Below are 15,718 nucleotides of genomic sequence, written 5' to 3'. Positions count from 1 at the left end.
CCTGACCCTGCCCTGACCTTCAGCAGTTCCACAGAAAATAAGAGGCCTAAGTTGGAATTCAGCAAAATAAAACATTCTATTCATTAATTGACACTATGGACAAAGTGGAAACACAATATGTTTAACAGCAAAAAATGTTTGCTAATCATTGAATTGATAAGGATTCATATCTCCAGGGCACATAAAGAACTCTTACAACTCAACAACCAAAATTCAAATGAGACTGCCAGTCAAGATGGTGGCATAGGCAGACATGGCTCCCCTCTTTGCATAAAACCACATCAAAATTACAACTAAAATATAGAAAAAACATCACTTAGAACCATCAGAAATCGAGATAAATGGAAGTCCGACAAATACAGAATTAAAGGAACTACATCCATCCACACTTGTAGGAGGTGCACAGACATGGAGCAGGCTGGTAGATAAACACTCCACACAGATATCTCAGGAGCGAGAAAGCCTAGCCCCACACCAGGCCCCCTGGTCCAAGGTTCCAGTGCCAGAAAGCTAAGCCCCACAACTTTTGGGTGAAAAAAACCAGGGGGAATTATGACAGTAGGAGAAATCACTGGATACCTAAGCAATTCCTCTTAAAAAACCTACACATGCACTCATCTACTCTGACTCACTCCCTTTGAGCTCAAGTGCCAGGTGCTCCCTAGAAGGGCCCCAGTGGCATGCTGGGAGAGGCTGAAGTGTCTTGCATCAGGGCAAGCAGAGGACTTTGCTCCTTTTCTGAGCCCTCCCTCCACTTGCCCACAGAGCAAGCAGGCTGATGCCATATGTGAGACTCCATCAACCTGGCTAACACTGTTAGACCCACATGGGAGATCACCAGAGGCTCTGTCCCACCCAACTTGTGGGCCCACCCAAGCTGCTTTTTCATATGAATGGTTGGCCTTGGCTCATGCTTCACAACTTTCTAAATGCTATCAAACAAGCAACAGCTGGCATCAGTGAGACCCATGACACTAGCATCAGCCAGATTAGATTCACACCTTGGTTTCACCTGGGAACCTCCAGGCCCAGCACAAATAACAGCCTTCTCAGATTGCTTCATAGCCCAGGAAGGGTAGCCAAAGGCAAAACACAAGTGGGTGCTGACCTTGGCCTGTACCATGGAATATCCCAGGGCCAGTGTACCCAGTGGACAGCTACAGACAATGTTGGAGCTCCACCATCCTGCCCCTGCACAGCTGATGCTCCACAGAGGGTGGAAGTTTGTGGCAAGTGGTTACACTAGTCCTTGCAGCTGACTGGCCTGGGTAAATCCCTCCCAGTGACCTGCCAACAGCAACCAAGGGTCAACTACAAGAGGAGATTGTACTCAGCCCACACAAAGGGCACACCTCAAATACTAAGCTTCAGTGAGAGAGGAGGCTGGGCCACTGGACCCTACAAAAAACCTACTATATTAACCACACTACCAAGACATGGAGCCAAAGCAGGTCTACCTAAAACATAGAAACAAACACAGGAAGGCTGCCAAGATGAGGAGACAGACACAGCACCATTTATAAGGATGCTCAAGGAACTTAGTGAGGACCTCAGCACCATAAAAAAATCCACTCAGAAGTGAAGGATTAGTTTTTGAAATAAGGAACAATTTATAGGGGAACACAAGTACAGTGGATGAAGCCAAGAACCATATCAATGATTTGGAACATAAGGAAGCAAAAAAAATGATCAGAAAACAAGAAGAAAAAAGAATCCAAAAAAGAAAAATGGACAGTGCTATAAGTAACCTCTGGGACACCTTCAAGAGATCCAACATTCCCATCATAGGGGTACCAGAAGGACAAGAAAACAGGCAAGAAACTGGAAATCTATTTGAAAAAATAATAAAAGAAAACTTCCCTAATTTGGTGAAGGAAATAGACATACATGTAAGTCCAGGAAGCACAGAGAGTTCCAACCAAATTGGACCCAAAGAGGAACACACCAAGACACATCATAACTAAATGCCAGGAGTTAAAGATAAAGAGAGAATCTTATAAGCAGTGAGAGAAAGGCAGAGAGTTATTTACAAATGAGTTTCCATAAGATTACCAACTGAATTCTTTGAAAAGCTTTACAGATAAGAAGGTGCTAGCAAGAAGTAATCAAAGTGATGAAAAGCAAGGACCTACAACCTACATTACTCTGTCCAGCAAAGCTTTCATTTGGAAGAGAAGGGCAGATAAAGAGCTTCCCAGACAAGGTAAAGCTAAAGGAATTCAACATCATCAAGCTGTTATTACACGAAATGTGAAAGAGACTTACTGAAAAAGGAGAAGAAGAACAAAACTATGATCATTAAAATGCCCACAAACTCACAGCTATCAACAGCTAAACCTAAAACACAAAAGCAAACTAAGCAAACAATCAGAACAAGAACAGAATCACAGGTATGAGGATCATTTGTAGGGTTATCTGATGGGAGGGGGATAGGGAAGAAAGGGCGAAATGGTGCAGAGATGAAGACACATAATTGGTAGGTACAAAATAGGCAGAGGGAGGTTAAGAATATTCAGGAAAAAGACAAGCCAAAGAACTTACATGCACAACTTATGAACAGAATCTAAGGGGAGGGATTGCCAGAGGGAACAGAGGTATGGGATGGAGAGGAAGAAAGGGAGAAAAATGGAAACAACTGTAATAGCATAAACAATAAAACATACTTAAAATGGAAAACAGTAAGAAAAAAAAATTAAAAATGGGTAAAAGACTTGAAGAAGATCTTCTGCTAAGATGACACGGAAATGAACAATTAATTGACAAGGAAACAAATGCATCATTTTTATTGCAGATGCAAACAAAACCACAGTGAAACAGCCTTTCACTGGTAGGAATGTGAAATGGTGCTGCCACCATGGAACAGAGTTGGGAATTCCCTCCAAGTTCACCCATACAAACTACGATTTGACTCAGCAATTCCACTCCCAGGTATAAGCCCAAGAAAACAGCGAATATGTGCAAACAGACTGCAAGTGACAGGAAGGGAGGAGAGAGGGAGATAGTGGTGGAAAGAAAGGGAAGGGACAAAAACAAAAAAACGTGTATGGATGACCAAGGACAAGGATTCCAGTGTGGGAATTAACTGTTGGAACAGGGGGTAGGATGGAGACATGAGGGCAGAGGAGGGTGGGGGGGAATCAGGACAACTGCAACAGAAAAATAATAAAGAAATGAATAGAATAGTTAAGCAACATTCACAGCAGCATTATAACAGCCAAAGAGGGGAAACACCCAAATGTGCATCAACTGGTCAATGGAGGAACTGGAAGTGGTACATCCTTACAATGCAAAATTATTCAGTTTTGCATTCATTTTTATTTAAAAGAAATACTACATTGTGGAAATACTGCTCTTGGTTGCTGAGGTTTTCTTGGTTGATCAGTGTTTCACTGGCCTGATCCACATCCCAGCCTGAAAAGCAAGGATGTTGTATCCCAAGGCCCACTTGTTCCAGCCCCATCCCCTCTCCCAAGACCCACCTCAGTCCTCTTGCTTCTCCCTCTCAGCCTCCACTCCAGTGGAGGTGTGGGAGGGAGTGATGGCCAGGCAGAAAGAAAGCAGGAACACTTTGGTTCCCATGGGAATTTCAGGCTTCCTAGCCTTGCCCAAACCAGAGGTGAGTTGCCCTTGAAAGTTCAGGGGCTGCTGGGTGGATGTGAGGGTGCAGTGGGTGCTGATTTCCCCCATCGCCTCCCCAGTCCCCTGGTGCACTCACTGGACAGAAGGAGGTTCACAGAGAGGTGCAGGGAGCCCTGAGGGTTCTGGGCCTGGCAGGTGAGTTTCCCTGTATCTCCAACCTGCACTCTGGGCAGCTCCAGGACCCCAGGCTCAGGGGAGTTCCGGATTTGATTCTTTTGTGTCCAACTCAGCCTGGCAGGGGGGTTGCTGTTGACTTCACAGACCAGACGCAAGTATTCACCCTCCATGACATCAAGAGATGAACTGTTCTCCAGGACTGTGGGTGCTGGAGAAAAAGAGACCAAGGGTCAGAGTGACACAGAGATCAAGGGAAAGAGGAAGAGTACACACAGAGAGCAGTGGAGAGACAGACGCACACACATAGTCTGACAAACTCTCTCACCCCTCACTGGTAGGAATGTGTCTGTCTACCTTCTGCACAGAGCTGCACTTTACCACTTCTCTCAAAACCAGAAAGAACATTTGAAGTAGTTACCTTTTGACTTTAGGAATTTATCCCACAGGGACAGATGTGCACATGTGGGAGAGCAGACACAAGAGAACTCATTGCAGAGTTTAGGTAGTAGGAGAAGAGGAAGCCCATGGTTCTCCATTGGTAGATGACCTGCACATGACCACACCCTCATGCTGTGGGACAGGCCACAGTCAGGGGGAGGAAGGAGGACGTGGGTCCTACTGATGTCCAAGGACCTGTCACATCCTTCAGGTGGACAAACCAGGGCTCACAGCAGCATGTGGACACTTTTCACATCCCCAGAGGGGACTGGGCATCTCAGGACACATTTCAGTACCTTTTCAACTGTAGGTCCTGTGACTATATTACCAGTTTACAACATGTCGATTAAAGTATCAGAGGGAAACTAAAACATATGCCTGGAGAGCTGGTCAGGAGAGGAAGGGACAGGGGCCCTGAGAGGCTGCTCTGCATGTGGATGGTGCCTTGTTCTCCTGGTGCAGCTGACAGGGGACAGGAGGGTCCTTGGGACAGGGTGGGGGGGAGAGCTGATGGAACAGCTGCTCACAGCACCCATGGGGGAGGAGGAACAGAAGGACACTGGGTTCTCCCACATGTGGGAGTCTGGTCACTGGGGTGACTTCAGGATGAGGTGGGACCCCCACTGCCCTGGTTTGGAAGAGGCTCTGCTCCCCACAGCCCATGACAAGCTCCTTCCTACCTGAGTTGTTTCTTCGGAAGAGAGTTACAGTCAAGTTCTGTGGAGAGTCTGGGACAGAAAGATATTGGGGACCAAAGTCAGTGGTGGGGTCAGGGAGACATTGGCTCTTTATGCCCAGAAGCTGCTTAAATGGGGAAAAGGAGGAAGCAGGCAGGCCACTGACCCCACCCCAGAGCATACTCTGGACCCAGTACTAAGTATCTGAGGCCCCGACCCCCAACCATCCTTTTGCCCTCTGGCCCCCAGCAGGGACCCCATATCTGGGTCCAGTTCTCACAGGACACATTGAGGTGGATGGTTCTCGTCGTCACTCTGGCACCAGGCAAGGTCACCTCACAGGTCAGGCTGGCACCATGGTCCTGGGGCTGTGGGGTGAGGGTGAGCACTGAGGAGTTGTGGGTCTTGGGGACCAGGGAGGGGTGAGTAGCTGACATCCAGGAGAAGAGGAGGGGCGTGCCCCGCTCACAGGCCCAGGGCACAGAGCAGGTCAGGTCCATGGGGCAGCCAGACTCCAGGTTCCCAGGGATGAGGATGTCAGGTGTGTGGTTGAGGGCTGGTGAGGAGAAGGGGGGACAGGGTATCAGGATGAGGGTCCCATGTGAAGCCCTGAGAGAAACCTCAGACTGTGCTCCAGCTCCTCCCTCTGAGCCCTCACCTGCTGCACCCCCATCACCTCCCAGGATGGGTCCATCCCAGCCCTGCCCCAGGGTCACTTTGAACTTTCCCTGTGGCGTCTCCAGGAGACTGTGTCTTACCCGTCACATGCACGGTGAGCTTGTAATCTTTGAAAGAAAATTTCATAGATCCTCTCTCCACCCGAAAAAAGTATGATCCGCCATCTGTCTTCCTGGCGTCTCTGATGTCCAAGGAGCAGTTGTAGTTCCTGGGATCCCCAAGGAGGAAGAAATGGCCCTGGGTCCCCTCCTGCACTTTATGATCTGGTTTGTTTGTGGCCACCGGGGCATCGTTGTTTGCATTAGCTCCATCCAGGAACCAGAATCCATAAGCTGGGTCAGACTCAGTCCAGCCACCCTGGGGGTAGGACACATTGCAGGGCACAGAGACACACAGGCCCTCCTGCACCGTCACCAACTTCTGTACTTGCACCGTGTATCCTGGAGACTGAGCCAGAGCCCCTGCAGAGAAGGTATGGTCAGCCACAGCCCCCACACTACCTACCCCACATAGACCCTTGGGCACTCACCTGCCCACAGCAGAGGCAGCAGCAGCCACAGCATCTCTGGAGGTATCTGGGCCTCTGTGTGTGAAAAGGAGGAAGGCACTGCAGGGCAACCACAGAAGCTGAGGAGGAACATGGGGCCTCCCTGTCCACAGAGGAGGAACCTCAGAGCTGGAGCTCAGCCCCTCTCTGTGGAGAGCAGGCAGACACCCTGCAGCCCAGGGAACATGCACACCCACCTGGACAATCCTTCCTCAGGCCCTCTCTCCCACTGCAGGTCCCACAGTAGCAGCAGCAGCAGCAGCAGCAGCAGCAGCAGCCTCTCTGAGGCTGGCAGTGTCATGTGCCCTCTGGGAGAGTTTGGTTCTCAGGGTGCATCTATCAAAAACTGGAACGAAATACTGTAATAGTGACCAAAGACTGCACAGAAAGGTGAGAGTGAGGTCACAGTGGTAACACTCATCAGAGAAGAAGCTAAAAAGGGACCCTATCAGGGGCAGGACAGCCCTTTGAGCTCAGGCATCTGCTTCCCAGGTCCGCTCCTGAGAGCCCTGAGGCCAGGGAGGGTGACAGACGACCAAGTCACACCCCTCAGAACCCTGGCCCACTTCCTGCTTCCCTTCATGCCCTCCTCCATGGAGGTCACCTCCTGTTCTTACTGTTGATGCTGTTACACATGTGCCACAGTTTTCCCCACTTTGCCCACCTACACCCAGACCCACAGCACCCTGACCTTCTCCACACCATTGTCTCTGTCCTGGGCTTTGCATCTATGTTCTTTAACTAACCTCTTTTTTTGAGAGAGAGGGAGGGGTGAAGGAAAGGACAATAGGAGAAAGGGAAACATCAGTGTGCTAGAGATACATTGATCATTTTCCTCCCACATGTCCCCCCAGCTGGTGACCTGGCCCACAACACAGGCATGTGCCTTGCCTGGAAGTTGAACTGGGGACATTTGCCTCACAGTCCAGTGCTCAGTCCACTGACCCACACCAGCCAAGACATCACTAATTAATTTACCTCCTTTCACCCAGCCCCCCTTACCCTCCCATCTGAGGTCTGTTGTCTGATGCATGTACCCATTCCTCTGGTTCTATTGTGTTCATCAGTTTGTTTTGTTCCCTGATTCCACACATAGAAGTGTGAGATCATATGGTGTTTGTCTTTCACTGACCGGCTGGTTGCTCTTAGCATAATAATCTGCAGGTCCATCCACACTATCACAAGGGTAAGAGCTCCCTTTTTACAGCTGAGTAGTATTCCATGTGTGAATGTACCAGGGTTCTCTATCCACTCAGCTGCTGATGGGCACTTGGTCTGTTTCCAGGCTTGGCTATTGTAAATAATGCTGCAATGAACACAGATGTGTATACATTACAGGCGATTGGTGTTTTGGGATTCATACAATATATTCTCAGAAGTAGGATTGCTGGATCAAAAGGCAGCTCCATTTTTAATTTTTTGAAGAAACTCCATGTTGTTTTGCACAAGGGATGCACCAGCCTGAATTCACACCAACAGTGTAGTAGGGTTCCCTTTTTCTCCGCCTCCTCACCAGCACTTGTTGTTTGTTGATTTATTGATGGTAGCCTTTTTGACAGGTATGAGGTGACACCTCATTGTAGTTTTAATTGGCATCACTCTGATGATTAGTGACATTGAGCATCTTTTCCCATGTCTGTGGGCCATCTGTGTGTCCCCTACAGAGAAGGGTCTGTGTCCATTCAGGCCTTCTGTCCATTATTTAAAATTTATTTTATCTTCATCTAGGAATATTTTTCATTGGTTTTAGAGAGAGAACAAGGGATACGGAAAAGGAGAGAGAGAAATATCGATGTGAGGGAGAAATGCTTATTGTTTGCCTCCTGATGTGCCCAGAATAGGGATTGAACCTGCAACCTAGATATGAGCTCTGGTCAGAAATCAAACCCACAACTTTTCAGTTACGTGACAAAGTACCAACCAACTGAGCCACACCAGCCAAGACCCTCTGCCCATATTGAAATTGGATTGTTTATCTTCCTAGTGTTGGGTTGTATAAGTTCACGATGTATTTGGAAATTAATCCCTTACCAGATGTATCATTGGCAATCATGTTCTCCCGTACATGGGATTCCCTTTTCAATATGTGGATGGTTTCATTTCCTATGCTGAGGTTTTCAGTTTGATGTGGTCCCATTTCCTTATTTCTTCTGTTTCCCTTGCCCTCTGGGATATAAATGGGAAAAAAATATTGCTGTGTGAGGTGTCTGAAATTTTACTGCCTGTATTTCCTCTGATGATTTTTATGGTTTCCTGACTTACATGTAATCCATTTAGAGTTTATTCTCTTGTGTGGTGTAAGCTGGTGATCTAGTTTCATTTTTTGCCTGTATTTGCCTAACTTTGCCAACACCCTTTTTGAAGAGACTGGTTTCACTCCATTTTACGCTCTTGACTCTCTGTCAAATATTCATGTCCATAAAGCTGTGGGTGGACTTCTGGGCACCGTGTTCTCTTCCATTGATAGATATCACTAAAGGCTCCACCAAAAAACTTCTGGGTGTAATGAATGAATTTGGCAAAGGAGCAATACACAAAATTTTTATTCATATATTGGTGGTCTTTTTATACACAAATAATGAATTAACAGAAAAATAAACTAAGAAAATAAACCTATTGACTATTTCAACACAAAAGTAAGGTACTTGGAATAAATGTAACCAAGAGGGTAAAAGACATGTGCAGAAAACACTACAAGACATTGAAGAAAAACAGAGGAAGATACAAACAAGTGGAAGCATATACCATACTCACAGATTGGAAGACTTAACATCGTGAAAATGTGCATACTACCTAAAGAAATCTAAAAACCCAAAACAAATCCTGTTGAAACAACAATGTAATATTTGACATATAGAAAACAAATATTCCAAAAATTTGTATCGAACCCTCCAAAATATCCCCAAATAACCTCAGCAATCCTCAGAAAGAGGGACAAATTTGGAGTATCAAACTATACTGCAAAGCCATTGTAATCAAAACAGCCTGGTGCTGGCACAGGAACAGGCACACAGAACAAGGGAAATCATTTTATGCAAGTTAGAAATGGGTCCCTCTGCTCAAACACCTTGGTCACAGGCTGTAGGGTGTGAGGAGATCAGCCCAGACAAGGCTGGGACTCAGGAACATGGGAGATGACCTGAGTCCAGGGCTGCTGAAGAAGCCAATTATCTTTCCTGCTGCAGCATCCACATAATGGGCATGTTCTCTCCACTCACAAGGTCACACACTGTCCTAGGACTCACCGTCCAGAGGGGACACAACACATGTTGAGGTGTTTGGACTCCTTGAGGCAGGAGCTGGGATGAGGAGCTCACAGTTGGGGTGGGGTGTCACTCACCCCCTCATTGGAGGCAGGGTCTCAGGAGGACCTGGGCAAGTGGGGCACCGGGGCAGAGAGTTGTGGATTCTCTGTGTTAACACACACTGGGGACATCAAGGGGATACCCACTGGAAAGACTCGTGGGAAACAGAGTCTGGGATTCTCTGTACTGAAGGGTTTGGTGGGACAGAGGGTGCAGAAAGGAAGGAGCAATTTCGAAACAGGTAAACACTTCCCCCTTCATTGTGGCTGTCTTTATCACTGTTATCTCACGGGTCACACTTCTCATTCCTCCAGAGCATGGCTGGGTCTTCCAGCCTCCTGGGCTTTGCCAGTGCAGGCTCTGCTCCCAGCAGTCTGGGGGACAGGACTCTCAGAGTGAGGAATTCCAGCCTGGGACTCATCTGCCCGAGGGATGGTGAGGACGTCCTGAGAGAGGAGATATGCACCTCTTTTCACAGATGGTAACTTTTTCACTGTGTGGCTGGAGAGGGCTCAGGAGAGTAGGGGGGACCCATGTGAGGCAGTGCCTCCTTAGACACATGTTGGAGTTCTTGATACATTTTGGGGAGCAGAAACATAAGACACATACAGAGAAATGCTCACACAAGAAAAACTCAAATAAACACACTTGAGAACATAGAGATGGATTTCTTGCTCTGACAGGCATGCATCAGTGGTTTGGGTGGCATCCTGCAAAGGAGAAGTCACCCATTAGATTCCTGTTGGAGCACACACCTGGACTGTGGGTTTGGTCCCGGTCAGGTGCTTATGAGATGTAACCAACTGATGTTTCTCCCTCAAATCCGTGTCTCTTCCTTTCTCCCTTCCTCCTTCCCTCTCTACAATAAGTAAGTAAGTAAGTAAGTAAGTAAGCAAGTAAATAAATAAATAAATAAATAAATAAATAAATAAATAAATAAGAAAGAAGGAAATAAAATGTTCTGGACAACCCAGGACCCTCACTGAAGCCATTGTTATCACCAAATCCAATCCCACCATTGGAGCCCTGATCCTCACCTTAAATTTTATTCTGTCCCTGATTTCCTTTGTGATTTTTAATTCTCCAAGCATACTACCTTTAATGCTACAGTTTTACATATATTTTGAAAGACTTAAATGTAGAAAATATTAGAGCCTGTTTTCTCCCATCAAGTTCAGGAATCTGCCCATCCCATAACATGCCCCTCCCAGAACCATTCCAGACAGCATGGATGGAGTCACAGCTGTGGTCACAGAGGAGGGAGGAGCAGGTTGAGCATGCATGGACATTCCCACACCATCAGTGATGCCTGCATTTTTAGTGTGGATCCCACCTGCAGCCCCACAGCCCTCCTGGGCCCCTGTTCTGACCAACTCACTCTCTCCCAGCAGGACTGAACTGCTCCATGTCTGAGGTCAGATGGGCTGGACCACATCAGTCTGTTTTTGGCTGTCCCAGACTTGCAGAACAATGGGAGAAAGAGGCACAGAGAAACCACAGATAATCTCACTGCCTGCCTCAGAGGAACTTGTAACATATGGGCCATCAGATCTGGGAAGCCTTCTAGCTCCATCTCTTAGATCTGCAGAAGACACGGAGGTCCAGAGTGGCAAGGGAACTGCCTCAATCACAGCAGTGCCCTCTCTCATGCACCACGGTGCTCACAGGTAGCCACTTCATCAATGTTTGCCTGTTCAGGATCTGTTGGGCTTGCAAAGAGGATGCTAGTCCTGGCTGGTGTGGAGCAGTGGATTCAGCAACAGCCTGCAAACCACATGGGGGCCAGTTCAATTCCCAGTCAAGGCACATGTTGGGTTGTGGACCGGGTTCCAGGTGGGGAGCAGATGAGGGGCAATCACACATTGATATTTCTCTCCTTATCTTTCCCTCTCCCTTCCCCTCTGTCTAAAAATAAATAAATAAAATCTTTAAAAAAAAAAACAAAGAAAACAGGAAGTTGTGTTAATCTGAGAGTGAAGAATTGTCCCTACTCCATTATGTAAAGAAGAAAATTTCACTCATTCATTCATACATTAAATGTCATCCACACTGTGCCCTCAGACTTCAAGAAAAGGAGTCAATAGGAGAGATCTACCCCTTTCTTTTTAGAAGAGCAACATCTGGTTCGGAGACAGGCAGCTTACCTGACACTTTCAGCTCTGCAGGACGGGTGCCTATGGTGGGGGAGGCACAGCCTATGGCTGCATGCAGCTCTCCTTCTGAGGACTGGAAGGTAAGTTCTCAGTGAGAAACAGACAGTGTGGACAAGATAGGGACTCTCAGGCAGTCACAAGGGACATCCATCCTGCAGGTGATTCTGAGAATTACTGGGCTCAGGTGGGGTATTCTCAATCCCACCACTCTCCCACTGTGCTGGAGATACTGCACTAGCTACCCACTTAGGTGCTGCTGGGGACCAAAACCACCTCTGGCCCAGCAGTGGCCCATCGATGGCCCATAGGGTGCGCCCCGCCTTCCCAGATCACAGGGTGGCTCCTGGGGATGGCTAGCTAAGAGTGGTGGTATTGTCCGTGGTGCTGATGCAGAGCTGAGGCAGGAAATGGTCCATCTCAGGCTGCAGCGTGTGTGTGTTACTATACTGGCTATCTGACATCTATGCCAGTGGAAGGTCAACTTGACTGGGCCACGGGCTGCAGAGATTAAACGTCACTCGGGGTTGTTTCTCTGAAGGTATTTGCAGGTGAGAGTAGAATATTAAATCTGTGGACTCAGCAAAGTGGAATGTCCTTCCCTAGTGTGGGTGAAAAGAATATCCAATCCACTGAGGGCCCAAATAGAACCAATAGCAGATGAATAGGTGTGTATAGTATTTATGTGATTATTTTTCACATTTTCATTTTCAACACAGTTAAAAAAATGTGTTAAAGACATGTTATCTTCCCCTTCTTTCTTAGTCAGTGTTTGGGGAGTGGATGCTGCTTTCAGTCCACTTCTTTGAGACCTAAGTGTCCAAAGTGGAGTGACCCTGAAAGGAGAGAGAAAGGGTGAAACTCACATAGGGTTCACCAGGCACTTCCTGGGGTCCAGAACTCTACTGTCTCTTCTGAGACTCTGATGAATGCTAGGGTTCTCTCCAACACCCAGAGATGCATCTTCCACTGGGGTTGTGCCAGAACCAGAACTCATAATAATTTAATAGAAGACACTAAGGTCAGGAAAACCTCAATACCTAACCAATGATAAATAAGGCACCTTCTCATGAAGTCTTCATTAACTTCATTCAGGTGTGTTCACTCATATGACTGGGATGATGTGTCTATTGGGGAATCTCAGTAAAAATTATTGGGTTTTCTCAGCCTAACATTTATCCTATACTCCTGGTTTCAGAGAAAAAGTTGAATCTTCAGGATCAGGAAATTTTCGCTGTCATACTACATTTTCTTGTTGTCTAACTTCATGTAGGAGTGCACTCTTTCTTCATTTTCCTGTTTGGATATTGCTGGAGAAAGTTTGGCTCCTTTTACTCAACCATTATGAGTTCATGTAATGCATGATGGGTCACAGTGCTTCTAGCATCAGAGCAAGCTATGGGCAGAAACTTGCTTTGTCAAAGGATAAGCACCTGCACACAGTGAACACACTGTGTGAGACCATGTATACAGGGCTTTCCATATGTCACAACACCCTTGAGAGATGGGGTTGGTCTCCTCTCATTAACAGCACAGGAAACTGAGGTACAGAGAGGTGAAGTGACTGGTGTTCTGGTTGTCATGCTCTTACAAGCAGAGAAATTAAGACTCCATTTAATTTTTCCACTTCTTAAGCCCCATTACTGTTCACAGCTAAGAATATCCATGACATCATTTATAACACAGTAACAAGAGAAGTATTTCCTTCATAAGAATCAGTGTCTGAAGTCTTCCTTTACCAGAGAAGCTCTGGGATCCTGGGACAAGATGGCTTTAAACCTCTGAGTACAAGGTGCTGAGGCCACATCTCTTGGCCTCCAAGACTTTACCTTATGAAAGCCTGAGAAACTTAGATGGAGCATTGGAATTCATCACAATTTCATCAGGAAGACTTGTGGGCACAACCCTGACTCTAAGAACATGAGACATCCTATGTATGAGCTCCTCCTTCCCATCCTGTGCTCTTACAAACCCAGCTCTGCTGTGAGGTGGCAGAGGCCCCACTTCCAGCTGGTCCCAAAGAGGAAAGATTTTTTTCTCACCTGTACTGTGTTCTTGAAAGGTGTGATATTCAGTGGCATGGAGTATTTGAGACATAAATGTAAAGTTCTTCTTTAGTCACTAAAGGTGTAATAGGTGTTGGCTTCACCCACATCTAAAGCCACAAAAATAGCAAAGGTAGGTTCTGGAATTCCTCCTGTCCCTCTCCTCAGTCTGTTCCCCAGGAACCAGGCATTGAGTATCCTACACCATGAGCTCTCCTGGGACTCCTACTGTGCTCAGGGCCCAGGAGGTCCTGGCCCCACACTCATAGGAGACACTGAGCTGGATGGTTTTCTGTCATCACACAACCTTTAGGAATCATTATGCATAAAATAGTTGATGCCCAATTCTTGTCCTGGTGGGATGATGATATAAAAGTGTTTTGTCTCTGAATACCCCTCATTTGCTCTGATAGAGTAAACTCTCCCCTCCCTCCAGCCTTATGGTGAAGCAATTTGCTGTAATCAGTGAAGGTGGCCCAGCATAAATGGATTGCCTGTCCTCCCACTGCAGAAGATAGACCTGATGGGATCCAGGCACCTGAGTGGTGCTGTTTGTGGTGCTGAAATAGTGGCCAAGTCCTGAGCTCAAAGATCACCCAGCTCTGAAAGGGGTCTGATCTCTCTACCTTAAGATCCAACTTCAGGGATGGTGAAAAGTGGGAGCCTGCCTAAGAGGAAGGGGTGTGGGGACACGTGAACTCTCTTATCAGTAGGCTGGTGCTCCCTTATCCTTCTCTCTGCTCCCTATGTTATCCACAATGATTCTTCTTCATGTAGTTACTCTGGGTTGGAGTGGGGCATAGTTTCAGGGTTCAGATGAAAATTGCAGTGTGGCTGCATGGACTTCATTTAAGGAGAAGTTTGCAGGGAAAACACAGCACGTTGAGGAGAAACTCTCCTGGGGATTGATTGAAAGGGGTTGCTCAGGGATGCAGGACCAGGGAGGATAGGTTTTTGTAGGCAAGACAAAGAGAATCAAAGAAGTAAAGGGAGCCCAGAGTGACCCTTCACTTGTGGATGAGGAGGCCACAGGTGTCCATGAGGAGGTGGTTTTAGTCAAAGAGAGGGAATAAAACAAGCAGCAGGTGATGAAGAGAGAGGAGGCTTCTCATGCTGCCTCTGCAGCTGCAGGCACCCCACTTCCACTATGGCCTCAGACAGAATAAAGGCAAGCTCTGTGCAGCCCAGTTCAGAATGAGCTCCAGGAAGTCACAGGGGACAGGCTGCATTTGAGGGCATCCAAGTGGCTTCAGAGGGGGCAGAACACTTCCCTGTTGGTCCTGGTGTACCTCCTTTGCTTTATAGCCTTTAACTAATTCTTTCGAGAACATGTGGCCAGGAATGACCAAAAAGCAGATAAACTTATTTATAAAAATAGAGTATTTATTCTTACATGTTCAAACTTCAGTCACCTTCAAATTATACTCCATTGGATGCAACACACTTATTGAGACTTTTTTTCACTGCTTGAAACAGTATTTGAACTTGTCTACTTTAAAAGCCTTTAGTGCTTCTGCCTTTTTTGTTCCACCTCTTTCCATAAGCAATACATCTCCTTTTAAGGACTGTTTTCAAGAGACAACAAACAAAAAAGAATTACTCAGGGCAAAATCAGAAGAATAGCAATGGGATGGTAGGAGGGTCAGGCCATTTTTGGTCAAAAGCTACTGAAAACTCAGCACAGTGAGGGCAGGTGCAGTCATAAATCACCCATCAGGAAATGGGAAAATGCACTGAAAGAGTCTTCAAGAAAGTTCGCTGTATATAGTCTCTCACAACACCACCATGTGGTGCACTGAAACAGGTGGGTTTCTAGAACACTCACCTAGGGGTGGAAGCCTGTAGTACAAAGGCCTTCCCTCCAGAAGATAATTCCATTTGGGGGGGTCCCCTCATGTGACATATTATTACTAAATACACCCTGTACTTTAAGGAAACAAACCAATCTTCTTTCTCACCATCATCAGGAGTTGGCTCAAACATCAGAGTTCATACTCTCAGATGCCCCATGCTATACCCTCATGTCACCTCTTGTTTTCCTTGCATGTTTCCTCCCTAAACACATATGGCCATTCAGCATGCTCTAATAATTTTATTTCATTATTTGCATCCTTTTTGTCTT

The 15,718-nt window shown here is 46.7% G+C and overlaps 1 protein-coding gene across 1 annotated transcript in view; it reads right to left on the bottom strand.

Moving 5' to 3' along the window:
• The window catches only part of LOC114510986 (sialic acid-binding Ig-like lectin 8), a 44,108-nt gene extending 37,711 nt beyond the window's left edge, over positions 1-6,397 (bottom strand). Inside the window, exons 1-6 of the mRNA XM_028529547.2 lie at positions 6,294-6,397; positions 6,079-6,176; positions 5,630-6,010; positions 5,152-5,427; positions 4,875-4,922; positions 3,716-3,964 (exon numbers count right to left, since the gene is read on the bottom strand). Of these exons, the coding sequence (XP_028385348.2) occupies positions 3,716-3,964; positions 4,875-4,922; positions 5,152-5,427; positions 5,630-6,010; positions 6,079-6,176; positions 6,294-6,397 (1,156 nt within the window). The remainder of the gene's footprint in view (positions 1-3,715; positions 3,965-4,874; positions 4,923-5,151; positions 5,428-5,629; positions 6,011-6,078; positions 6,177-6,293) is intronic.
• Between the last annotated feature and the right edge of the window lie 9,321 nt (positions 6,398-15,718).

The sequence above is a fragment of the Phyllostomus discolor genome, chromosome 12 (genome assembly GCF_004126475.2).
Source record: "Phyllostomus discolor isolate MPI-MPIP mPhyDis1 chromosome 12, mPhyDis1.pri.v3, whole genome shotgun sequence".
NCBI lineage: Eukaryota > Metazoa > Chordata > Mammalia > Chiroptera > Phyllostomidae > Phyllostomus > Phyllostomus discolor.
The sequence above is the reverse complement of the archived record's forward strand: the minus strand, read 5'-3'. Positions and strand labels throughout refer to the sequence as shown.